At 48.3% G+C, this 27231-nt stretch overlaps 1 protein-coding gene across 2 annotated transcripts in view; it reads right to left on the minus strand.

Annotated features, from left to right (window-relative positions):
* Nucleotides 1–857: 857 nt before the first annotated feature.
* The window catches only part of XDH (xanthine dehydrogenase), a 61191-nt gene continuing 34817 nt past the window's right edge, over nt 858–27231 (minus strand). For both annotated transcript variants that reach the window (XM_047744173.1, XM_047744172.1), the window contains exons 18-36: nt 24940–25063; nt 22925–23044; nt 22152–22248; nt 21251–21375; nt 20751–20884; nt 20261–20348; nt 19003–19089; nt 13790–13981; nt 13451–13596; nt 12553–12634; nt 11907–12002; nt 10425–10553; nt 9696–9770; nt 8223–8275; nt 6411–6525; nt 5563–5628; nt 4668–4856; nt 3153–3329; nt 858–1494 (exon numbers count right to left, since the gene is read on the minus strand). In XM_047744173.1, the coding sequence (XP_047600129.1) occupies nt 1444–1494; nt 3153–3329; nt 4668–4856; nt 5563–5628; nt 6411–6525; nt 8223–8275; nt 9696–9770; nt 10425–10553; nt 11907–12002; nt 12553–12634; nt 13451–13596; nt 13790–13981; nt 19003–19089; nt 20261–20348; nt 20751–20884; nt 21251–21375; nt 22152–22248; nt 22925–23044; nt 24940–25063 (2146 nt within the window). In that variant the 3' untranslated portion in view covers nt 858–1443. The remainder of the gene's footprint in view (nt 1495–3152; nt 3330–4667; nt 4857–5562; nt 5629–6410; nt 6526–8222; nt 8276–9695; nt 9771–10424; nt 10554–11906; nt 12003–12552; nt 12635–13450; nt 13597–13789; nt 13982–19002; nt 19090–20260; nt 20349–20750; nt 20885–21250; nt 21376–22151; nt 22249–22924; nt 23045–24939; nt 25064–27231) is intronic.

A 27231-nucleotide genomic window follows, 5' to 3' on the forward strand; every position in this document is an offset into this window, starting at 1 on the left:
TTACAATGATTAATAAATATTTCTCACATGCCAAGCAGCTGACTGTTTCATTGCTCAGTGCCATCAAACACCAGGCTCAGGTGCGTGGCCTCCACTATTCTCTTTCCGTAGCCAGAACCATGGCCCCATCTGGCAGAAGGTTGGGTGTTTGAAACAGTGAAGGCACAAGACAATGCCACATCATGCACCCCCCACCACACAGTGATGAAATCACCTGTTGGAGTAACTAGAGGGATGTTTGTTCCTCTCCTGTTCTCTTTACCAACCTCAGGAACTTGGGAGGAATTAAGCCGGATTCATGAAGCCCAGAAAGTACATCCCAGTAAGGAAGCCAAGCCTCTGATAGCTGCAGATCCCTTATATAACTGGAGTTTTCAGGTCATATATTTATAGACTTCTGGAACTGGAGAAGGCCTTAGAGATTATTCCAGTCCAATCCCTCCATTCTGCAGTAAAATAAAGCACAGAAAAGAGAAATGACAGACCACGGTTGCACAGATAGACACACAGCTGGCAGGAGAACCCAGGCTCCTTGACTGCTATCCCTCTGGCTGATCTTGATTTTGGCAGCATGATTTCTAGATGGAAATTACTCTGCTATCCAATGAAGATTTTTCAACCTGATTTTTTTTTAAAAGCTTTTATTTATTTGTTAGGGTGAGCGGGATAGAGAGAGGCAGGCAGAGGAAGAAACAGGCTTCCCCACTGAGCAGGGAGCCTGATGCGGGGCTCGATCCCAGGGCCCTGGGAACGTGACCTGAGCCACCCAGGTGCCCCAACCTGATTTTTTTAACATACAAAGGGGAAGAGAAAGAAACCTAGCACATTGTGGGTGCTCAATAATCGGGCTGGTTGGCTTTGGATGGTATAGAATAATTTATTTTCTTCCACTTAATAAGATCAGATTCAATTAACCTTAAATTTGTTTCATTAGTCCTTCTGTTCAGTGACCCAAAGGCGGTTGGAAGTTTGAATCTCACCCCACTGTCCCACTGCAAATTGGAGTATGCGTCTGAGGTTACAATGTGATGTTCATTGGTTTGACGGGGAGGCTTTCTGAGGAAGGCACGTGGATTTAGAATTGAAGCTTCCGGAGGCTTGCAGACACCCTTCTTGAGGGACAGAGACCGTCAGCCCCTGAGGTTATACAGCCTGTGAGTTAGGATATGGCACAAATACTTCTTAACCCTATTGTAAATACATGATTAAAACAGACGTAAAAAAGATTCCAATACCATATCAGTTACATGGGCCTAACAGTTCTGAATTGGCTTATCATTAAGTTTGTGAAGCAGGTCTTTATTCAGTGTTCTTCCAAACACAGTCCTGATGAGTCAGGCAGGGTCATCCACGACATGGACAGACTCATATTCTGTGGGGTGTGTCCCACACTCCACGGAAGCTCAGGGGTTACGAAGGGCGGCTCTGCTGGGGGCTTTCTCTTCAGACCCTCACAGACCAGGGCTTGCAGTTTTCTGGTACGCCAGTGACACACTAGGAAGGAATGGCAGAGCACTCATTGCCGGGGTCTCCCCATGGCACGGGATGCGCGACCCCCTCTGACACACACGCCACCTCCCACCACTGCCAACCACCCTTCCGAGACCAAACACCCTTCTGCAGTCCCCGCTGCTGGGAACACCCCCAGGGCAGGACCCCTTAATCTCTCAGTCATTCATGTATTTATGCGAAGCGCTCTCTGTGTGGTGGGCACTCTAGGAGGCTCTGAAGGCGCGTGTATGTCCAAATACAGAAGTGGTTCCTTTACAGATGCTACTCACAGTCCTGGAAAGCATGACTGGTCCCTAGAATCAGCTACGTGTGCAAAACCACGGCAGGGGTGTTAAATCACTAGATTGTTATAACAGAGTAAAGGGGCTTGGATCGGAATCTTTGCTTTGGGTATGAGGACCTGGAGGGGCTCATTAAATCAATAAGTTCTGCGTCAGACTGTTTGCAAGGAGCTAACCTGCAACCCATGTAACCTTACGGGAAGCCACGCAACACCTCGCCTCCCAGGGAATGGAGTTTGGGGAACTTGTCAGTGTCGTGGCCATGGTGGGAAGGTTCTGGGCTGTGGGATAGTCACTGTGGAGCCATGGGTATGCCTTGCTGTCTGGAAGCTCCACACACACTGGTGGTCTTTACCCCATAGCTAAAGCTATTGGCAGAGGAGGGTGGCCTGTCTGGGGTCCCGTCGGCCTCCCGCTCCCTCGGTGCTGAGACCTGGGATGGCAGATCTGCTTGCTCTGGAGACTGCTGGGCCCTCCCCATCCCTGGAACGCTTTGGGTCCTTCAGTAGCCATTTCACCTCTAAACCCAAACCCTGAAAGGCCTATCAAATCTCCTGTCACATGCCCAGAGGGAAATCCAGCTTGGGCCAGCAGGAAGAACCAGGTCCTGCTAAGTCAACAGAGGCTGCTGTCCCAAAGGCAGCTGGAGAGTCCCATGTGGGCAGCGCCCATCAGAGCTCAACCCAGAGGCAACAGCGGAGGAAACTGTCCTTGCATGGTCTCCTTTTGCCAGGCATTGTCCACTATAAGTATCTCCTAGGGGTTTCCCAAAATGATTCCAATAACTGCAGAACCCCAGCTACACTCTGCTATGCACACGAGGTAGTAACCCATGATGCTGTAATGCGCTCATCTGGTTTCCTGAAAGATCGCCCAGTCTTCACGCGTACCCATGCATGCCTGCATCCACGAGGTACACAGCAGTCACAGAACAAACGTGCTGCCTCTGATTAAGGCATTAACACCCATTTCTGTCCCTGACTCCGCAGTCATCACACAGCGGCCTTCACAAAGAAAGGTCTCAAATGTGCTAGGGATGGACACGAGAGATTAGGCTCTTGGGGACTTTTATCCATCACACTCATCTTCTTGGCAAACAAAGAAATCTGTGTGTGATACTGGGCACTGAGGAGCCCTCTTCCCTCAAAGAAGGCCCAGCTGCAAACTGCAGCTTGAAGGGGATTTCTTGCTGTTTTCCAGCAAGTTCTAGGAGCCGCCTCAATGGCAGAAGGAAGGCAGCCGGGACCCAACGCTGCCCAGTGGAGAGAGAGAGCCTGCCATCCCACTGTCCTCTCTGTAGTGCTCAGGCCTCTGCCCCAGCCTCCCCCAGACTGAGTGGACACTCGAGGGGCCTCATACCAGGGTGGTGAACTTGTCCACACAGGCATTGCGGATCTTCTCCGGGGTGGCAGGGCTGTCGAGCCGGAAAAGCTTCTCCATCTTACAATCTGGGTTCCTAGCTCGAGCTGCACTGATGGCGTCTTTGATGGCAAAGAAGATAGAGGCTGCCAGAAAGAGGGGTGGCTCCCCGACGGCCTGGACAGACAGAGCACGAGACAGGGAATCAGGCAACGCGACCCCAGCCTCCACAGCTGGAGGGCTAGTGACACCTGGAACCCCAGCTGGCCCCAGCAGGTTGCTCCCCGTAAGGCAGGGAGGATGGTCAGAATCCTTCAGGAGCCGAGAACAAGCAACCCTAGGTAATGACTCAACCTCATTGGCATATTTCTTTTAACTAGCACTATGTGATTTTCTCTGATGCCATCATGCAAATAAAATGTACCATTAAAAGTTATATTAAATAATTATATTTTAGGGGCATCTGGGTGGCTCAGTCAGTTAAGTGTCTGCCTTTGGCCCAGGTCATGATCCCAGGGTCCTGGGATCAAGTCCCACATTGGGCTCCTTGCTCAGTGGGGAGTCTGCTTCTCCCCCTGCCTCTGCCTGCCGCCACTCTGCCTGTTTGTGCACTCGCTCTCTCTCTCTCGCTCGCTCTCTCTCTCTCGGATAAATTAACTAGGTTGTTTTGTTTTGTCCCCCAAAGCATAGATCAGAAACTTCCTGCATCAAAATCCCTGGGATACTGGTTAAAAATGCACATTCCAGGGCCTTACTCCAGACCTACTGAATCAAAATTTCTAGGAATGGGTCCCACAGAAATGCATTTTTGTCATGTATCTGCAGTGAGCCCGATGCATGTCAAACCGTGAAAGTCGATGGCAAGGATCACAGAGCGTCCAGACCCAACCACAGTAAAGTAAACCATGAGATGAGCAAATGTGTGTGTTTCACTGGTTACAAATGATCATCTGTCTTCCTTCTTTGATCTAGGACTGTATCAGTCAGCTTACTTGATTTTCGACCATTTTTCCATCCTTACTGGGGACGGCAAGGAAATAGAGGATGGCTAGAATCCTTCAGGCATGCAGATCAAGTTTAAGGTCAGGTGCCAGCCACTGAAGGGGACAAAAGGTTGGCACAGAGGTGTTGCCCAATCTGCAATGAATATGCTATTCTTGTGGAATAATGGGGGGAAGGGGCATACGTGGGATCATCTTTAGGACCAAGCATCAAAATGCACACGTGAGACATGGGTGGAGATCAGGCTTCGACCTTGTAGACTTCGACCGGATTAAGGAATCCCTCTGAGTGCAGCCAAAGGAGCTAGCTTTGACCACGCACGAGTAGTGTCATCCCAACTCTGTTTCCTCAAGCAGGGACAGCCCACCCTTCTGCCATTGTCACCAAAGCTAGCGTCAAGCCTTCTGGTCCTTCCAGACCAACCACCAGCAGACCTGTGGTGGAGCCCTTCCTTCCCCCCACAGCCTCCCACCGTGCAGACCAGAAGGCAGCAGAGACCCAGGGCAACGGTACCTTGGACGCATAGATGGCCTTCTTGTTGGGACAGTCACGGAGCAGGGACACCCTGAACTCAGTGGGGATGCTGCCAAATGCAGGGATCTTGTAGGTGCTGGGGCCACGGGTGTGCAGGCTCCCCTCTGGGGAGTAGTGCAGCTCCTCCAGGGTGAAAAGGCCGAGGCCCTGCACAAAGGCCCCTTCCACCTGCAAGGCAGACAGAAAGCACGGTCACTCTGCTTCCCCACCCCGGCCAAGGACAGATACTGCTTGCCCCATCAGGCACCAAGCCTCACCTGGAGTGGGCCCGGAAAGGAGTAGAAAACAGCCCTCCACAGCCTACCTGGCCCCTGCCCAGCCTGGGATCTCCTCTCTGGGCCTTCGCCAGGCACTGAGGTAGGCAGGGAGAAGGCATCAACACTAGAGATTCGTTTTAGAACTTGTCAGTGATTCCAGAAGACTCATACCATAGTAGGCATAATTTTTCATTAAAATCTGCCACAGAGGGCAGAGGGGGTGGAACTGTTCCCCCCCCCCCCCCCCCCGCGCTGCCACTGGGGAAATGGCAACTCAGAGCTGAGAAGCAGTCTCCCAGGCTGACGGTTGCTGCGTGTCCGTCGGGGGCCAACGTGACTCCCATGTGCCAAGTGGGACCACATGCTTGCAGGCAGCCCCGAAAGACAGGAGGAATTTCTGGGATGGTGGATTTAGGCTTTGTGAACTCCCAGCCCTGCCTGGCTCTAGGAGAAGCAGTGACCGCGCTGGGGCTTACGGATCTCTTGAAGGGCACCTGCCACACGCTGTGGGCCCCACACGTCTGTTCTCCCAGCCTCCCTGCTCACCACGGAACTCGGGGGACACACCCGCGGCCGAGCCCATCACTCCCCCCCCCCGGGTCACCCGTGTGCCTTACCTGTCCAATATCAATGGCAGGGTTCAGACTGGAACCGACATCCATGACAATGTCAGTGCGGAGGTTCTGTAGTGGGGGGAGGGGGGAGAACAAAGCGCAGTGTGAGAAGAAAGGAAGGTGTGGGATGACAGATGGGGCTTGGGGACCCTTGAGTCACTGCATCAGCCAAATGGCACTTTCAGAAGCATAGGACCCTGGGCGCGCTCAGGCAGGGTGTTCGTGGCCCTGCCGGTCCGCACTGGCATTGTCAATGCTCAGGTTTGAGTTGGGACAGGCTGGGCAGGGGATGGCGGTGGCTACGCTCGGCTGTGATCAGGAGTCACGTGCGCACACCTCCACGTGAGTGGGAAGGCCGGTTCCCAGGTCCCTGGGCTCCGAACCCGAGTCTGGGTCGATCGTGTCAGGAAGGGGACAACAAAATACGTTCCATGGGCTGATTCCAGCCTGAGCCCCGTTTTGGGGGGACTGGTGAGCCAATAATGGTGTCTGCCTTTTTAAGGGACTGACAAAAAAAAAAAGGAATATGGCGTGACACGTGACAATTATGTGAAATTCACAGTCAAGTGTGCACAAACCGCCTCGTAGGGGAACATGGCCATGCCCGTTTGTTTGAGTTCGTCTGTGGCTGCTCTCCTGCTTCTGTGATGGGGGGCAGAGGAGGTGAAGCAGAGTCTTTGGGGGCCCAAAAAAGCCTCAAATACTTGCTCACTGGTCCTTTCTAGGAGGTCTGCCAGGCTGTGATGTCAGACATTATTTTCCAAGCCAGAAAGTGCATTCTTAGTGTTTGCAAGTCACTCGTTTCTCCTCCCTTCCCCCTAACTTAGTACAAAGGTTTGGAAACCCCTTACTTTGTGATCCCCTGTTAAGCAGTCGATTTCCACTTCGGAGCAAGCCACCCCATAGGAGAAGTAGTGGAAGGGGTCCCCTGAGTTCGTCTCAAAGCTGTAGCCAAGGTTGGGTGTCCTGGGAGAGAGAGGAAAAATCATTGCACACGTGATAAGATGAGCATTGCCCCTCACCACACACACACACACACACACAGCTTGACCCACAAAATCCTAAGACTCCAAAGGTTATTATTATTTTTTCCTTCCAGCTGTTCTTCATAAAAGCCCATGTGCTTTTAATATTTTGAACCTGTTAATGAAATCCGGGTGTTTCAGAGCTTTCCGCCTCCTGTCTGCTCAGTTGTGCCCAAAGCTCTTATGAGAATCATTCTGCACAGCTGAGCGGCATATAGAATCTACATGGTAGAAACGGGACACGCTTGCCCAAGCTCACGAAAGACATGAAGGCTGCACTCCCAAAGGATCTGCTGAGCTGGCATTCCAGGTCTAGGAACCAGAGAGCCGGCCTGTGCTGCCTCCTGGGCCGCTCACCTTTCTCCAGGTGAGAGCTGAGGTCAGCAGCTCCCGCAGCCTGGGTGCACCTGGAACCACCTGCCTGCATGATTCCTTGGCTATGGGCCTCTTCTTGGTTCCAACAAAGGACTTGAGGAAAGTGTTACTGATAAAAGCAGATGCTCTCATATTTTTTTTTCTTCTTTAATCCTGAGTATCTTACACAATTCCAATTTCACATGAGTCATACGTGTGTGTGTGTGTCTTCTCACACCTGGAGTTTATAGTCTCCCGCACCCGTGTTTTTTTTATTCATGACACAGAAAATCATGAGCTGATGGGATCGGAGTGTGCATGCACGTAAAACCATCGCCGAGTTGAGGGGAAAGGATTCTCCCAGGAGAAACTGCCACCTTCTCTGACCTCGGATTTCACCATTGTCACTTGGGGGTTCCTTTATATTACCCAGTTTTATCAACCCTGAAAACGAAGCAAGAACTTCTGAGAAAATCCGCACATGCGTGTGTTTGCGCAAGTCAAGTATCACGAAACCCGGGGGCACTGGCAAAATGTTTGTTTGCTTAAAATACATATTGAACTTCTTCTCCAAACCCATTGATGTGCGAAAGAAAAGGTCCTAGTTAAACTTCCCAGAGAAAGCTGGAACATTACGGCCGGTAGGAAATATCATCGCATCTTTTTACAGCCTTGGAATCGCATCTTTTTACAGCCTTGGAATCAGATCAGCGAGGTCTCTAGCTCTTCATGTTGTTACTGAATTTCAAAGTAGCAGAAGGTATGTGCTCTTTTCCGAATCTCACTTTCAGCACCACTGACGTCTGCATTTTGAAACCAGACCATGTGCTCTAACTCCTCCTGTGGTTCTTTCCAAGGAAAGCCTCCAGGCAGAAATCCGATGCGTGGTACAGAGGAAGGGACGCGGGTAACTTGGCCCCATGTTCTAGGAGAACCCCAAGGGAGGGGTGGCTGGGGATGGTCCCACTAGGTTGTTAATGAGGAAACAGGCCCAGTGAGATTCCCGATCTCTCCAAGCGCAAGAAGACGCTTCCAGACCAAAACCAGAGCGCAGGTCTGCGGATATGACGGCTCATGCTTCTGCTCCTTGGCACACAGATTGGCGATGCCGGGCACTTTAGAGCATCTTCAGAGTGAAACGAGCCGCAGTCCATTGAAGAGATTAGAGTTTCAGGGGAACTGCTCTCTCCCGACCAAAGGCTGGGAGCGTCCGGTGCTGGGGGGCACTTCAGAGGTTAGGATGAGAACACATGGTGAGGCGGGTGAGACCAGCTCCGTACTTACTTATAAAACCCGGTTGCAGACAAGCTCACTGCGTCAACATAGGCAGCTAAGACCTGAGGAGAGGAGAGAGACAACGGGAAGGGCTTAGCATGGTTTCCAGGATCCCTTCCCCAGCACTGAGGTTTCACGGGTTCACCCTCCTCAGACCAGGTCTGTGTACCAGCGGCTCTTCCCCCCCGCCCCCCACAAAGCTTTGCCTTACATGCTCCTGCGTGAGGAGAAGGCACAGGACGCCTGCAGGCTACGGCAGCCTCTCAGGTGGTCTTTGCCCTTCCAGGACCCTCCCCAGGCTGCCTGGGAGCCCAGCCCAACCATAGTGAGCATCTCAACCTACTGCCCACGTCACTCCCCAGCCCTAGAGCTTAGTCCCCCCATCATCTCCAAAGAACATGCTTGACATTCAGGACCCCAGGGTTCTCTCTTCCTTCAGGTCTCACACACATCCACGCCAGCCAAACTCGAGGGGCAGCTCTCTCCCAGCCCCTCCGTGTCCCCACAGCTCTACACCTTTGTTCGCACGGTTCCTCCACTGTATCTGCCCAAATCCTTTCCCTCCCTCAATGCCCAGCTCAAGCTTGCCTCTCTGTGTCTCCATGCTGAAATCCAATCTACCCAAATCAACCTAGTTTCATGTGGTATTAACGTGTGTGGTATCTGTGAGTGTGGGAAGGGAAGTGGACGGGGTCCAAGAGAAATAGCTTGTTTTCTTTGGGTCTCTAGAGGGAAGCATATGCTATCTGACTGGGTCATGTGTGGGCTCACTCTGTATGTTACTGTTGTGCCCACTTTTCCCACCCCAATGCTGAGAGATGATGAAGCGGGGCTGCCACTGAGGTGTCTGCTTGTTGGAAGAGATGAAGTCTCCCTCCAAAGAGAGACCTCCCTGCGGCTTCCCTCTGAGGGTCCCCGACACACAGGCCTCCAAACCAGAATCCAGAGAACTGGGCTCCTTCTTATTATGAGTGCTTGCCTGTGACTTCTAAAAACCACAGGAATGATATAAACTCTTGGGAAATGTCTTTTTCCCCACTCCTTCACAGATGGAGCCTTGGTGGACTCCAGAGTTGGAAGGGGACGTGCTGCTAGGGGCAGCCCTCCCACAGCAGGAGGTTTGAAGAAAACCAGGCTCGTGAAGACTGAGGATGAGTGGGGTGTGGAACCAGGCCCAGAGTCAGACCCATTCAGCAGTCACCCCACCTTCCAAGGCTCAGGGCAGCCCATCTCCCAGTCCTCACAGGGTTGTCAAGATCCTGGATCAAAATTTTTCCTCAGGTGACTTCCCTCAACCATGAAAACCACAGAGAAAGGGGCCCAGCAAGGTGGAGCATTTACTTGTCCTGTGAAACCATATCCACCACTTCAGCTTCTCTGCCTGTAACTAGAGCGTGACCCTATTCCTGCTACAGGAAGGACAGAGAGCCTGCCTTCAATGTCCCTCATTTTCAAAAGCAACTTGGACCAGCTCAGACTTACCCAGTCTTCCCAGGTGCCAGTAGGATTCTTTTTCTTGAAGGGTTCCAGCCTTTTCAGGATGGTCTGACAAGCTTCCTAAGAACACATCCACCACATACCAGACACATTAGTCTTCTGCATTTCCTGGCCCAGGCAAAAGCCCAAGGGCCTCAGCAGGGCCAACTCCAAGTAATGCTGTGCCCATGGTGCCATTCTGACAGCCTTGCCACCCTCTCAGGAATGACTGAGGCCCAGGATAGAAGCCATAGGACCCCATCGAAGAGACCAGCATTGGCCTTTGTGGGAGAACACCTAGTTCTTAGGCTACAGATGAAATATTTGAGGGATCCCAAAGGAGATGACTTCTTCCATCAAACGCTTCTCTTAATTACATCTTCCACATGGAAAGAGAAGCCAGTGGGTCTCTGGCCAACCCCAAAATCCAATTCCAACCTTGTCCATAGTCTTTTGATCAGTTCTAACACTGGGGAGTATATCTTTCCTGAATGCTCCTTGTGACCCTCCAAATCTCCTCCCCATCCTACACTCAACCTTCTTGGCTCTGATGGAAGTGATTTTGGCTGTTAGGCCTCTCTTTCAGCTTGGTGTCAGGAGGAACAGCATTCTCCTGGATAAGACAGCCAGTGCCAAAGAGCCAACAAGGACCATTCCAACTCCAACCCCAGGCGGTTCTCTGGGCCCAGAACCCTGGGCTGGCCCTCAGCTCTGGGGGCTGCCCAGGCTCCTCACATAGACAGCCTGTCCGTTGATGTCAGCGCTGACGGAGGCAGCCGTGGGAGAGGTGTTTGGTACAGTGTTAGTGCTCGTCTCGCTGATATAAATCTTAGAGGTGGGTATTTTCAGAGCCCTGCTCGCCACCTGGGAAAAGAGACAACATCACTTTCTCAAGGAGGGGTTAGCATGGGGCTTGGTTGCCTTTGCCCCAAGACAGACTCAGGTTCACTCTTGCAGGCAACAAAATAATTTTATAAACTATAATCCTATTGAGACTGGGATGTTCTCATACCTGTCTCAGTTTGAAGCAGAACTTTATGGAGTGACTTCGTTGTATGAAATAAGTCAAGCAGAGGGAGTCAATTATATGGTTTCACTTACTTGTGGAACATAAGGAATAACACAGAAGACATTGAGAGATGGAGAGGAGAAGTGAGTTGGGGGAAATCAGAGGGGGAGACAAACCAGGAGAGACTGTGGACTCTGAGAAAGAAACTGAGGGTTTTGGAGGGGAGGGGGTTGGGGGGGTTAGGTGAGCCTGGTGGTGGGTATTAAGGAGGGCACGTATTGCATGGAGCACTGGGTGTGGTGGATAAACAACAAATTTTGGAACTTGAGAAAAAATAAATAAAAATTTGTAAACCCAATGGTGACTCACAGTGCTTTTTAAAGCTAAACTTGGCTTTTTTTTTTTTTTTTTTTTTAAATTCAGTTTGGCCAGTTGGTGAGCCAAGCAAGTGTGCCAACTCTAATCCAGTTCCAATATCTGAGCTCCACTGCAGGGGGGAAACTTGTTACCTTCATACCCACAACACACCCACTTATACACAGTTGGGCAAGGGCATCCAAAAGATGTGACCCCCAGCTGACCCTTGAGCCTGACCTGGTGGACCGGAGGCTCCTCATCCCTCCCTTGTCCTTGGAATGTGGGTTCCACTTGCCTTTCCTACTCCCAAACTCTGCTCCAAGGTCACGACCTCCAAGGATGGTGACCTGACGTTGAGAACACCTGCACATGACCTTGACCAAACCCAATTAAGGCCCCTCTCTCTATAAACTTTTAAGATTCAGTGGAGATCATTCATCTTGCCACCTCCCAAGGCAACCCTCTTACGTAAGCTCCCTTTGCTTATGAAAACTGTGACCTGCCAACCTATGCCTCATTTTTCTGTCTCTGAGTAGAAGGACCAGTGTCTGATCACTCCTGGGAAGCTCCCCTAGGATCTTGCAACCAACATAATCATAAAGCCCTAGAATGCTGGCAATGGAAGTGACCTTGGGGGTTACCTGCCCAAGCCCTTTGCACAGATGAGGAAACAAAGGCCAGGAGGGGAGAAGACTTGCCCAAGACCACATGTAAACAGACGGCAGAGCCTGGCCAGAGCTGGGGCCTCTTCTGCCTGTGCGGTGCGCCGCTGCTCAGCATCTCACCACACCCTCCCCCACCACCCGGGCACTGCGGGGCCAGAGAGGGCTCCCGGTGTCCAGGCCGCTCACCTGGACCATCTTAGTGTGCAGGCCTTGGCCCATCTCCATGCCCCCATGGGTCAGCAGCACGGAGCCATCTGTGTACACATGAATCAGGGCTCCTGCCTAAGGGAAGGATACCAAACACAAAATTCAGTAAATTCAACCCCGACTTGAGGCTTGGGACCGATGGGGCCGGATCCCAGGAGGAAGAAAACCAGAGGCAGCATTTCGGTTAGAAACCTTAGACAAAACCTGCAGCGGCTGTCAATCTCGTGATTTAATGATGTAGCCCTTCAACACTTTGCCAATATTTTCCAATTCCTCTATGTGTCTCCTGTCTTCAGAAAAAAGATGGTCAGATAAATGTCTTTGTGTTCACTCTACAGAGGAAGCCAAGGATCAGAAAGGCAGAGTAGCTCTCTGTAGTCCTACAACCTGGAGGAGGAAGAACTAGGACTTGACCCTGGATCTCTGAGTCCCATGCTGCCTTCACTGACCTGTGACATTCTGAACAAACAGAAATATGCAAGTTCAACTTCATTTAAACAGCAGAGAGCCCCTCCACTCATCTCTGTTACCAGTGACAATGACCCTTCCTTTGCAATACAGCAGACAGAGGGGGAAATGGGGCCCCAGCCCAGTGCAGAGGGACAAAATTATATAAAGCAATTACCTGGTTCAGAAAAGGAAGAGTGAAGCTTATTCCAAACTTGGTAGGAATGATGCATAATCCTCTCTTCTTCCAACAATTCTCCCTGGAGAAAAAGGAAGATTCTCATAGAACTTTCTCTACCATGTTTGTGTCAGCTCAGACATGGTGTCAGACAACATTTTTGCAAAATTGGAACAAGGCATCCTTGGAACAGCCCACATAGTGTTCACCATAACTGAGTGGTTCACCATAACTGAGTGGTTTACTCGGTTGGGTAAACCAAATAAGAAAGGTCAGATCTGGGTTCTGGGTCCCTCTGTGCAGCTGAAGCAGAGCCCACCCCTGAGAGCCTGGACTTAGAAGTATTGTCACTTCCCCCCAGAGTGGAGTTCAGATGGGGTCAGTGTGCCACGGTGATCTTGGACTGACTGTCCCAGGGATGAACTGAGTCACACCTTGGTGATGATCCCAGTAACACCTTCCCTGTGCATTCTATTTGGTTTTCTGGGTAACTCAGTGAGGAAACAGAGTCAGTGTAATTATCCTCATTTCACAGATGTTGAAACCGAGGCCCAAGTGATGGAGTGACGGCAAGGTCCTATTTACAGATTCATGTCAGAGGCAGGTGTGTAACTGTGGTTTTTGGGGTTCTGGGCTGGCGTTCCCCTAAGGTGGGTGAACGTAGAGACGGACCATACTGATGGGCTAGGATGCTGAGAGCCGGCTGTAAGCCCATCTGCCCCCAGGCTCAACATCATTTCAGGATCTTAAAGAGATGGCCACGAAAGGGGCCCCAAACTCAGCCCTCCCGCACCTTATCTGTTATTAGCCTGGTATTCTGAGTTCAGCCAAGAGGCTGCAGAAAATGATACCCGAGAGATCCCCAGAACATCGGACTCCTCCCCTCCCCCATGCTTACTCATTGAACTTGTCAATCTCGCTCCTCCGGGCATGATACTGAGAGCTGGCTAGGCATTCATCCCAGCACCTAGACAAGGTGAACCCCTCAAGCTTCTGGTTGAAGTGTGTCAAGTCCCCTTCCTTATACAGGTTTTTCCTCCGCACCTTTGCAAAGAGAGAGACACTTAGGGCTCGCTGGTGGCAATGGATGAAAGGGTTGCAACCTCAAGGTAAGCTTCCGACCCCCTCCACATCACGTGCCTCTCCTCTGCTCCCCACCGGGAGATGCCCAAGACACAAAGCCACTGTCCCCTCAAAGTAGGGGTGACCCGCACCACCAAACTCCCGTCCGACTTACTTCCTCTGCCGGCAGCCCACAGGTCAGAGCGACTTCACTCATCCAGTACTCAGCAATGAGCATCCCCTGAGGCCCCCCAAAGCCCCGGAAGGCTGTGTTGGAGGCCAGGTTGGTTTTGCAGAGCCTCCCAGTGCCCAGGATGTTGGGGATTTTATAACAGTTGTCCATGTGGAATAAGGCTCTTTCCATTATCTGCAGCGGAAGACACCAAAATGGGCGAGAAGAGTGCACCGATGTCATTGGCACTTCAAAAAAGGGACTTCAAGGGCTGCACCCCCTCTGTCTTTCCCAGCGCCCCCTGGATCCTCAGGCCCAAGTTATTTCTTGCATATGAAGGGGTATGCAACACAGGACTCCTTCCTGGGCTCCCGGTGTCTGTGTCTCTCCACCCTCTCACCTAACCCTCAAACAAAAGTACAAGGTCCTTTTAGGTCAACCACTTGCTTAAAAAAGCCACTTATTCTCTTTGGAGTAAAGTCTGTATAAGCTTCAGTGTGGAATTCAAGACTCTTCAAGCATATTTTTAATCCTCTCTGTTGACTATACGTTCCCCTTACCTGATATGCCTCTCCTCACCTCACCCAACTACTAACATCCCCACTCAGCTCCTCCCTGGGGAAGCCCTTCCCAGACTCTCCAGTTAGGACCAATCTCTTGCCTCTTCAAAAAGAAAAAAAAAATAGGTGATCTTATGATGAACTGATTTTACGTAGTTTGTGTTCCCATTAGAGTTGTATGGTAAACAGCTTAAAGAGTCAAATACTTCTGTAAGTTTGTGTTGTGCAGAATAGCAGTCCTCCCTGTCCTCCCTTCTACCCCATGTAGAGTTCTCCCAGCTCATTTGATCAGCTCTTACACACTAACTTCCACATCTCTAATAATGCCTTACACTGAAACTTTTTTTTTAAGATTTCACTTATTTTTGAGAGAAAGAGAATGTGAGAGAGAGAGAGAGCATGAGAGGGGAGACGGTCAGAGGGAGAAGCAGATTCCCTGCTGAGCAGGGAGCCCGATGTGGGACTCGATCCCAGGACTCCAGGATCATGACCTGAGCCAAAGGCAATTGCTTAACCAACTGAGCCACCCAGGCGCCCCTACACTGAAACTTCTTGATGTGTTCAGTTATAGACTCTTATATTGCTTTCTTGTTATAGAAAAGGGGGGTATCATTCTCACCTAACCCCCATTCCTGAAATCACATCACCTTCCTGTCCCCCATCCTCCCCATATAGCCATATTTTGACCTGACCAATAGGCAGTTTGATATCATCCTGTATACATTACTGACGCTGAATCACCTGGTTACACTGTGATTACTTCTCTCTTTCTCGATAGCAACCGCCCCTGGAGCTAATGATTATCTTCACTTTTTCATTTTCTTAGTTTTCTTTTTTTTAAGATTTTATTTATTTGGGTGCCTGGGTGGCTCAGTGAGTTAAGCCACTGCCTTCGGCTCGGGTCATGATCTCAGGGTCCTGGGATCGAGTCCCACATCGGGCTCTCTGCTCAGTGGGGAGCCTGCTTCCCTCTCTCTCTCTCTGCCTGCCTCTGTCTACTGTGATCTCTCTCTGTCAAATAAATAAATAAAATCTTTAAAAAAAAAGATTTTATTTATTTGACAGAGACAGAGATCACATGTAGGCAGAGAGGCAAGCAGAGAGAGAGGAAGGAAAACAGGCTCCCCGCTGAGCAGAGAGCTCGATGTGGGGCTCGATCCCAAGACCCTGGAATCATGACCTGAGCTGAAGGCAGAGGCTTTAACCCACTGAGCCACCCAGGCACCCCTCATTTTCTTAGTTTTCTGTGCAATTATTACTAAGTCAACTTAAAGTTTTCCCCAGTGCTAGAAATCTGCTCTCAATATGTTGGAACACTTTAAACTTTCTAGCAGCCTTATCTTTTAGAAGAAATTATTCCTGGAGACTTCTGGCTAACTGCAATTTCAATGGGCAGCCCATTTGAGTCCCTGTTCCACTGTTACCTTGGGATCTTCCCTCACATTCATCCCAAATTCTCTTTGCCTCTCTCCATATTAAATCTCCCCTTCCTGGAAACCACATCTTCCCCTTTCCTAGTCTTACGCCTTCATTTTGTTGGAGTACATTCTTGAATATCTTCTCAAAAAAATAAGAAGAGGGGCGCCTGGGCAGCTCAGTGGGTTAAAGCCTCTGTCTTCGGCTCAGGTCATGATCTCAGGGTCCTGGGATAGAGTCCCACATTGGGCTCTCTGCTCAGCGGAATGCCTGCTTCCTCCTCTCTCTCTCTCTGCCTGCCTCTCTGCCTACTTGTGATCTGTCTGCCAAATAAATAAATAAAAATTTAAATAAATAAAAAAAATAAGAGGAGTATATAGAGAGGAACATTTTTGAGACTTGCCTGCCTGAAATGTCTTTCTTATACTCTCATCCTTAATTAATGATTTGGCCATATATAGGATTCTAGGTTGGAAACAGGTTTTCCAGTTTCTCTCAGCATTCTGAAGGCATTTTACTGGCAAATGTAATCAGTGTCTTTCAATTCTTGGAAACAGTTCTGTTTTTCTCCTTCCTAAAAATTGTAAAATTTTCTATACCTCTAGGTTTCTCCAAGTTTGCAGTGATGTAAAACTTAGCGTAGGTCTATTTTCCTTCATTGTGCTGCTTACTGGAAGGGCTCTTTCAATCTCAAACTGTATGGCCATCAGTTTGGGGGGATTTCCCAAGTCACTTCTTAATAGTTTCCATTCTTTCTCTCTGAAACTTTGATTATTTGGGTCTCCTGGAAGAGACCCTGAATTTTGTTGTATCTTCTCTCAGATTTTTCTGTATTTTTTTCTTTACTTAGGGAGATTTGCTCAAGTTTCTTCCAACCCTTCTGCTTTCAGAGTTTTAATTCACCAGAGTTCATTTTTATTCTCTGACTGTTCCATTTTTATGGCATCCTAGTCTTTCTTGAAGGTATAATAACTCATCTCTCTGAGGAGACCAATGGCAGCTTTTATTTGTTTGTTTCGTTTGGGGTTTGGTTTACTTCTCCACGTATAGTCTCTCTTTCCCACAGGTTGCTTTTTGTGTCTTTGGTTATTTCAGTCTTAGTCATCCTAGATGCTTTTAGAATGTCTCAATTAATTCCATTTTTGCTTTCCCTTAGCACTCTATCAACTTGTACTTCTATTTCATTTTGTCTTTTATTATCTGTCTCCCTCACCACACTGGGAACTTCCTGAGGGCAGAAACAAAGCTGTATATTCTTCTTTATGTTGCCACTCTAGGCACTCAATAAATGTTTGCTGAATTGAATTTAAAAGCTTCTAAGATCTTTGGGGACAGGCACCATATCTTTTTCAACCTGATTTTTCCTACAACACCAAAAGGCATATGTTGCAAATGGTGAGAATGCTAAATGTGTTTCTTTTTTCGAGACGTTTTCACACTAGATCTGAAGTGTGAAGTTTTCTAATTGAGTCAGTTAGCCCCTAGCCAAGAGGAGAAACACAGGCGGTGGGGATTCATGGGAACTTCTGTTTTCCCTGAAATGTGACTTATTTTTACAAGAAGAATCTCTGTGTATATTACTAATATGGTTATAAAATAAAGATTCTAAAAATTATAAAGAGTAGTATCACAAAAATAACTGTTAACTTCCAGAATTAACAAAATACATGTCTACATTAGACTTATAGGAGGGGCATCTATGTGGCCCAGTTGGTTAAGCCTCTGCCTTCTGCTCTGGTCATGCTCCCAGGGTCCTGGGATCAAGCCCCGCATCAGGCTCCCAGCTCAGCAGGGAGCCTGCTTCTCTCTCTCTCTCCCCTGCTCATGATTTCTCTCTCACACTCACAAATAAATAAGTAAAATCTTTAAAAAACAAAACAAACAGAAAAGACTCATAACAGAATGTTCAGAGTGGCATTATCCATACAGGCTAAACACAGGAAACGACTCAAATGTTCATTAAGTGGTGAATGGAAAACAAACCATGGTCTATCCATATGATGAAATACTGTCAACAGAAAAGAATGAAGGACTAATGCATACTACAAAAGGGGTGAACCTAAAAACAATCTGAAAATAAAAAGCCAGACACAAAATAGGACGTAGTGCACAAGTCTATTTACATGCATCAACTACAAGAGGAAAATCTATAAAGACAGAGAGTAGACGGTGAGTGTCTTGGCCTGGTGGGTAGGGAGGGTAAGAACAGTCTACGGCCATACCACCCTGAACGCGCCCGATCTCGTCTGATCTCGGAAGCTAAGCAGGGTCGGGCCTGGTTAGTACTTGGATGGGAGGGAGGGTAAGAACAGGAGCAGCTATGAGAGAGGACTTTGGAGCCATGGAAATGTTTGAAAACTAGATCATGATAATGGTTGTATGACTCTTTAAATTGACTAAAAACCATTGAACTATATACTTTAAATGGGTGAATTTTATGGTGTGTAAACTATACTTCAATGGAACAGTTACTAAACAAAAAAAGAAGAAATTCAATTCATTCCTTAAAATTCAAACATCACAAAAATGTGTTATATAGGAAATGACAGTGAGTGCCCCCCTTGTCCCACCCAATCACTGTTTAGTGTATATTCTTTTGGGATTTTTTTTTTTTTAAGATTTTATTTATTTGTCAGAGAGAGAGGAGAGCAAGCGAGCACAGGCAGACAGAATGGCAGGCAGAATGGCAGGCAGAGGCAGAGGGAGAAGCAGGCTCCCCGCCAAACAAGGAGCCCGATGCGGGACTCGATCCCAGGACGCTGGGATCATGACCTGAGCCAAAGGCAGCTGCCCAACCAACTGAGCCACCCAGGCGTCCCCTTTTGGGATTTTCCATGCATATCTTTATATCTATTATATATACATATATATGTATATGTGTATATATATGTGTGTGTGTGTATGTGTATATATATATATATTACAAAGGCATACATTAATTTTACATGCATATACATGCAATGTCACTAGACCGTGCATCTAGTTTTGTAACTAACTTTGCTCGCTTGGCAAAGTATCTGGAAAAAGCAGGAAGGGTTTCCAATCAGGAAAGTAATATGATTATCTTTGTGCTTTGGAGATGAGCGAAGGGCGGGGAACCCAAGGGTGAGGACCCGTGGGGAGGCTACCACCACAGTAACAGGCAGGAACTGAGGAGGCCCATGCCAGGGTGGCTGTGGGGTCTGCCCTTGACCCCCACCCTACCCCCACCCCCAGGATGCAGGGGTACCTTGCACTTACACTCTGGGAGAGATCCATGGTGTTCCCTGCATTGCTGTAGTGCTCCACCTTCAAAGCCACCACCTTCCCATTCTTCATGAAGCCGACCTGATGAGGAGAGGGAATTCTCACAAGTGCTCTTCCTCTGCTAACCCGAGTCATCCCCTCCCACCTAGGCTACCTGAAGGAAAGTGGACAGAACAAGACATCACACCATGAAAATGAGGTCACCAGAGCTTAACAGGTGAAGCAGAGAGGAACTAACTTCTTTCCAGTGACGTTCCATGTTCCTCAACCCTGCAAACACCTTCTCCCCATACCCCTCCGTCCTCCTACCTACTCCTGGCTTCCAGTTGTGTGAGAGGGAGTGAGGAGGCAGAGAAGGGAGGACCGGGCAGAAAAACTGAGGAAGATACTGGAGACGTCCCTTACAGCAGACACCATGTTACATCCCCCACAAGCAGGAGTGTGCTTTCACATCCTTGACCTTATGTAGCCATCCATAAGTGAGGAACTGGGATTCAGAAGACCAAGTTACTTACCAAAGAAAGTAACCAAGTTATTTTCTTTGGGCCCACAAGAATTTGGGAATAAGGGAAAGAGGATCCCTTTGGGGGAATTCAATCGTGAAACAAAAATCAGAAGAGGTCAAAGGGGAGATGCGCAAAGCCAGCTCATGGAGAGAACGGCTCCCAGACTGAGATCTGGCAGGGTATACTCGTGTTTAGGGGGACAGGATCCATGGTTATTCACAGGGACCCAGAAAAGGGGTGGTCTCACAGAGGAAGTGGCAGTGACCAGTCATACACAGTCTGATGGGGCAAGTGCCCACCCTAACAACTGGGGCCTGTCCAGGCACTGGGCAGTTTCCTTTCTCATTGTAAATTACTAAGCTCTAAACAGCCATTCTGGTCTTCACCCCAGGCAGTGAACGCATGAACATTAGGACATTCTGCAGGAAAGATTTACCCTGGGGCTGCTGAAAAGTCACGCCACTCAGCCTGAGTGGACAAAGATCAGATATAGACCAGAGCAAACTCGCAAAAGGCATAAACACCACGCTGGGACATCACTTGGGAGGTGGCCAGCCAGCATCACCACTCTATGTTGCTGTTGGCCAATTTGAATTTTTCTCATGGCTATTTCTTCTTTGAACTTCTACAGGTAGTCATGAAAAATGTTCAGAGTACGTCCCGGGATTCCTGGATCTTCATCTCCAGCTTTCCCAATGAGACAGCACTGTCTCTCCCATCCCGGCATAGCCCCCAACATCTGGAACCTTGTATTTGGCCAAGAAGGGATGTCTGCCACCAGTTATCAGCATGTCCTCATCGCGATCCAGCATGCAGCGTACAGGGCGGCCAGTCCTGAGGGAGGCATCAGAGGCTTAGAACCCTGGGGTCCTCTGCAATGGCCCGTTCCTGTCAGTCCCAGGGATAAAAACAACACAGGACACTCCTCTTTCCACCAGGACACAGAGACCTGTGCTGGGCTGCCTCACTGTCTAGCTATCTATGCTGGACATGGCGGGGAATAGAGGATGTAGCGTGGCCCTCAAAGCCAGGCAGGGAAGACAAGACATGAATCCATGTGTGGAACACAGAGAAACAGGTGTATTACCTTAACCCCAATGCCCAAGAGTTCTAAAAACAGAAGCCTGGGAAGATTCAAAGCAAGGGGAATCTACTTCTAAAAGGGGGAAATCTAGAAAGCCTTCCTGGCAGAAGCAGCCTTATTCTCCTTCTCAGGAGCTGGCAGGGAGGACTCACTTGTATGCAGCCAGGGCCACTGCTGTGGACACCACAGTGCTCCGTGTCTCTTTCCCTCCAAAGCCTCCTCCGATTCTCTTCACTCGGACCAAAATCCGGTTTGCTGGAACCCCCAGCATATTTGCAACAAAGCTCTGTGGACACACACACACAAAAAAAAAAAAAAAAAAAAAAAAAAAAAAAAAAAAAAAAAAAATTACTTGCACTTGAATGTATCATCTGGACTTACTTCAAGCCTGAACTAGAGCCTGCCCAGCATCCATGAGCCTAATTTCTGCTGTGACTGTGGAGACATTCCTTGATTCTGGAAGCCCCCTGTCCCCCACCTACCCAGGCAGCCCTTAAGCTGGCAGTGCTGGGGTCCAGCACTCCAGACCCTCAAATCCCCTTCTGGACCAGCCCAGATCTCCTTTTCCCATGTCCCACACAGCCACGCTTGGTCTGCCTGACACTCCCCAGTGTCCTCCCTGGGCCCCGGAGCTGACCCACAGGATGCCTACCTGGGTCTTCATGGTGTTCTGTGTAGATACAAAAAGCTCCATCTCCCCCTGCTCGCCTTTCGGGACAGCGATGGTGCAGTGAGTCTCCAGGTAGAAGTGCTCTTGGCCACCAATGTACACCTCACCTGGGGGAGCAACAAGACCCTCACAGTGACCCAGACTTCACTTAAGGAGAGTGCACCCGCCCTGGGCCCTGGGCAGGAACCAACTGCTCACAGATAACCTCCAGATTCCCAGCATGGGTGGAAAGCGGCTCAAAGCCTTAGCTATCTGGGAGCCGAATCCCCCACCCCAAAAAGTAACCAGAATGATACCTAATGCATCGGGTAGGTTAAACTAGTATTGTAAAATTTTGGAAAAGGTAAAGAAGGAATTAACAGATGTGAATGCAAAGCTGAAAGTGAGAACATCTTCTGAAACTGAAGGTACCTGGCCAGTTGGAGAGCCAGCTCACCAGTGACTTAGTGCATGAGGGACAGTGTAGGTGGCAACTCCAAAAGGGGTCTGGTCAGCAGCCCTGCACCGCGTGGGAGCTGTGGGGGGTGGGTGAGGAGGAGAGAGCGGGAGCGCCCTGCCTGTAGATGGGTGAGGACTGACTGTGGGCCCACAGTGGGGGGCCAGGATCTGTGGCTGCTACCTTCCCTGCAGTCTTCCAAATTCGACACACCCCCAGCTCCCTAGAATCACTTAGGTCTAATCTAGTCTCAAGACAGAAGGGCAGAGATGAAGATGACAGGCGTCTTTCCCTGCCAACTGTCTATTATTTGGTTACAAATGTCAGGAGGACTCTTCTGGTAAAAATTCACTCCCCTGCTCCAGGACCCAAGGTCCAGCTCTTGAATTTAATTCATACACCAGGGCCAGCCCATGCCCGGGACCCCATGGTAGGTACCAGCTGTACCTGAAACAACATTGTCTGCTTCCGAAAATCCCTTCGTGAGGTCTCCTTTCCCCATCTTCAGCTCAGACCCATAAAAGGAGTTGTTTTTTATAGCATCCTGAGGACCAGAAAGAAGCTTCAGTGACTGGACTTTCAGAGAAGGAAGGTCCAGGAAGAGAAGCTGCTCGAACTCCCTCTCTCTTCTCACAAAGACATCTCTACAAACATCTTACACAGACTTAAAGTAAGCTTGCCTGTGACCTGGGGGCTTGCATTCCTCTGTTTTCTCAGAGACTGGGGGACAAACTTGGATCTTGTGGAAAAGCAGGGTCCCTCAGGGAACTAATGGGAGCTGGTACTGAGAAGGAGGAACCTCGTTTGGCCCCTGGTGGGCTGAGTCTGATACCATGATGGGGAAGGTGTTAGAAGATCACACAATCCCAGGACTGGAAGTCATTTAAAAATCCTCCCCAGGGTACCTGGGTGGCTCAGTTGATTAAGCAACTGCCTTTGGCTCAGGTCATGATCCTGGAGTCCCAGGATCAAGTCCCACATCAGGTTCCCTGCTCAGTGGGGAGTCTGCTTCTCCCTCTGAACTCTCACCTCTCATGCTCTCTCTCTCTCTCTCTCTCTCATTATCTTTCTCTCTCTCTCTCAAATAAACAAATTTTTAAATAAATAAATAAACAAATAATTAAAAATTAAAAAATAAAAATCCTCCCCAAAGGATCCCAATGAAATTTCCTCCAGGGACAGGGAGTTCCCCTTTTTCCATGCCACCCTTTCTCAGTTACCTCAATTGTGATAATGGCTGGAAGTTCTTCATAGGTGATTTTCACCCCTAGAGCGGCTCTCTGTGCATGTTCTGGGGTGTCAGTGACCACAGCACCAATGATATGCCCAACACAAGTTACCTGGGAACAGAGCCAGACCATTGAAGGATATCACATCTGCCTCACAAAACAAATTATTTTGGATTGCTCAAAAGGCAAAGCAAGTCTTTGCCCCCACAGTTTCCTTAAGGTACATTTTAGGAATGCCCTGGGGCCTTTTAATGTCTTTGTCCTATTATGTGGGATTATGTGCTTCTTCATAACTGCTTAGAATCAGTGGAACTGGAATAGGACTTGGAGATCACTAGTGTCAGGTTGGCACACTCACTTCATCTCAAAGACCAATTCTGATGATTTACTACTGGCAGTTTGCTGAGAAGTTGCCTGGGATAGAATGTGGCAATTGATTAGTCATGTCTGCCAAGAGCAGCACAATGAGTGGTATGGGAGCACAAAGTCTCTCTGTTGACTCAGATCCATTCCAACACCCTCGTTCTTCAGGTGAAGAGATGCAGACACAGAAGGCAAGGCACATTCATTGCTACACCACGATTAAATCTCAGCACTGACTTCCAGTTTCATTTTCTTCTGCCACCTCACTCCCTTTTATCTGTTTTCAGATTTACATCCAGAAGTTTCTCAAAGGCAGCAATCATGTCTTATACTTCATCTAGATGCCCAGAACCAGTAGTTCCCAAATGCTGGTTCTTAGACTGGATGACCCATAAACCAGTTCTTTGTTAGATTTATAGAATAAGAATTGTCATTTTCTCATTACTTAATGATTTTATTTCTTCACAGGTAATCTTCTTCCAACATCCCCCAAAACATAAATCAAAAATAAAATAAAATAAAATATAAAATAAAATAAAATTATCCAAGACATCACTTTGGAATATGAGGTTTCTGACACTAGAAACCCATACTATCTCTAATCGTTATCTCTCGAGGACCCAGTTAAGTTGTTGACTTAATTGATTAGTGCTCTGGTGGTTATACCTGGCTGATTCTCACTATCCATTATGCTAGCACGGGTCTTAGAGGTTCTTGAAGATTGTCAAAGTAATTTGTTCTTCAGTCAAATGGAGTCCTCGTGTCTCATGGTGGTAGCTATGGTTGTTCTTCTTCACTTGTACATTAATACAAGTGAAGTGTATTACTTGTGTATTACAAAGTGAATTTGACCTTCAGCAACAGCTCAATCATCTCCAATTTGCATTTGATCTGTATTGGAATTGTAAAGTGACTGAGAACTATCCTAAAAGTATATTTTTGGGGCACCTGGGTGGCTCAGAGGGGTAAGCCTTTGCCTTCAGCTCAGGTCATGATCTCAGGGTCCTGGGATGGAGCCCCACATTGGGATCTCTGTTCAGCAGGGAGCCTGCTTTCCCCTTTCTCTCTGCCTGCCTCTCTGCCTACTTGTGATCTCTCTCTCTCTCTCAAATAAATAAATAAAATCTTTTTTTAAAAGAGTATATGGATTTTTGCAGCCACCCTCTTGAATGTTTGGAAAGTGTGTGTGTGTAACTCCATATATCAGTAGATGAATTTTCATAGAAGTGAATTATCAATACACATAGCAACGGTATTATGATTTCTACTCTGATTAGCTTGTTTGCCATATTTTTATTTTCTTTAATAAAGGAGCTCAACATTAACCCTTAAGAACATAACTGGTAGTTCAAAAACAATCACCAGTCTTGTTTAACTGCCCCTTTGGCAGGGAGTCATCCTACTGTGTGCAATTAGCAAACCTCAGTTAAAAAAACAAGTAAACACTAAGTGAAAGTTTAAAGTGCCCCCAAACAGACTCTGTCCCTTTACTGGTTGTTCTGCACTATGGTCAGTCGCGTGATGGCCACAGTAGGTGAAAATATGGAGTCTTTTCAAGTTTAGGGATCTGGAGGCATGAGCATAAATTAAAGCTCAAGCATTCATTCCATTAACTTCATGTCTAAAAAAAATCCAAGACCTACCTCATCCTTTGCAAAGACCATTTCATCATTAAAAAGTCCAGTTTTATTACTCCCAGGAACATCATCGGCAGAGATAAAGCAGACGAACCCTGGCACCTTCTGAGCTTCTGAAATATCTATGGACCTGCAAGAATGAGCACAGTGAGGGCCGCAGGCAGGAAACCAGAGCAGAAGACCCACCACCCCCCTCTGTCCTCACACTGACATTCCTCCCTTCTCCACCTCCTTGTCTATTCTAGTCTATCCTAGCCTATATTCTATATCCTATCTTATCTATCCTATTCCACTCTGCAAAAACTGATTGAATGTCTAACCTGTGAAGGCCACCATGCTGAGTGCTGTGGGGGACAGAAGATGAGCAGGACAGCCCGTCCCCATGGACCTTCTACTAGAGAACCAAATCGTAGTGAGTAGCATTGACTTTTTTTTTAATTTTTAAATTAATATATAATGTATTATTTGCTTCAGGGCTACAGGTCTGTGAATCATCAGTCTTACACAATTCACAGCACTCACCATAGCACATACCCTCCCCAGTATCCTTACCCAGCCACCCTATTCATCCCCCCACCACCAGCAGTGCTTAGTTTGTTTCCTGAGATTAAAAGTTTCTCATGGTTTCTCTCCCTCCCTGGTCCCATCTTGTTTCATTTTTCCTCCCTTCCCCCAACAAACCCCCACCCTGCCTCTCAAATTCCTCGTATCAGTGAGATCATATGATAATTGTCTTCTTTTGATTGACTTATTTCACTCAGCATAATACCCTCTAGTTCCATCCATATTGTTGGAAATGACAAGATTTCGTGGGTTTTTTTTTAAAGATTTTATTTATTTATTTGACAGAGAGAGATCACAAACAGGCAGAGAGGCAGGTAGAGAGAGAGGAGGAAGCAGGCTCCCTGCTGAGCAGAGAGCCCGATGCGGGGCTCGATCCCAGGACCCTGAGATCATGACCTGAGCCGAAGGCAGCGGCTTAACCCACTGAGCCACCCAGGCGCCCCTTTCGTGGGGTTTTTTGATGGCTGCATAATATTTCATTGTATATATATACCACATCTTCTTTATCTATTCATCTGTGGATGGACATCTAGGTTCTTTCCATAGTTTGGCTATTGTGGACACTGAGCAGCACTGGCTCTTAAAAGCTCGGGTTCAAACCCACATCACAGCTAATTTCCACACAGACTCAGCACATTGGGGCCCTTGCTGTACCACAAATTGAATGGCCCTGAATATCGTCACATGGCCAGCTTTCTCTCCCCACCTTCATGGAGCTATCCCAGAATGGCAGGACACCCTGACCCCCAAGAGGTTTCCCAGGGAGAATGTCTGGAGACTATCACTTATAACAGTCTCAACCATGTACAGCTCACTCTGGCCCAGGCCCCCATGGGGAAGTTGCCCTGAGGCACCTCAGAGAAAAGTATGGAAACTATTCTGAGTACAAACCAACTTCCAAACAGGCAATCCACATCAGAACCCCCCAAAAATCATTGTCATTATTCCCAGGTTACATTTGGGGAAACTCAGTGTGAGGGAATTGAGTGGCTTGTCCAAAGTCACCCAGCCAGAGAGCAGCACTGCTGGGGTGAGGGGAGAGATTAAGATTAAGAGATCAAGCCAGGTCCACTTCCACTGTACCTCCCTGCCTTCCCCACGCAGGCAGCCCAGAAAGCCTGGACCTCTGCAGTTACTACAGAATCCCCTATCCTCCTACTACAATCATTCACATGTTGCTCGGATGGGGCCAAGTTCTCTGAATGTAGCTACAATGTGGGTCACGGTCAATGTGGTCAGTATGCACTCAAGACATGGGCAGAAAATATGAACAGACACTTCTCCAAAGAAGACATACAAATGGGTAGCAGACACATGAAAAATGTTCATCATCTCTAGCCATCAGGGAGGTTCAAATCAAAACCACATTGAGATACGACCTTACACCAGTTAGAATGGCCAAAATTAATAAGACAGTAAACAACGTGTGTTGGAGAATGTGGAGAAAGGGGAACCCTCTTACACTGTTGGTGGGAATGCAAGTTGGTGCAGCCACTTTGGAAAACAGTGTGGAGATTCCTTAAGAAATTAAAAATAGAGCTTCCCTATGACCCTGCAATTGTACTACTGGGTATTTACCCCAAAGATGCAGATGTAGTGAAAAGAAGGGCCATCTGTACCCTGATGTTAATAGCAGCAATGGCCATGGTCACCAAACTGTGGAAAGAGTCAAGATGCCCTTCAGTGGACAAATGGATAAGGAAGATGTGGTCCATATACACTATGGAGTATTAT

The sequence above is a fragment of the Lutra lutra genome, chromosome 9, assembly GCF_902655055.1.
Source record: "Lutra lutra chromosome 9, mLutLut1.2, whole genome shotgun sequence".
Taxonomy (NCBI): Eukaryota; Metazoa; Chordata; class Mammalia; order Carnivora; family Mustelidae; genus Lutra; species Lutra lutra.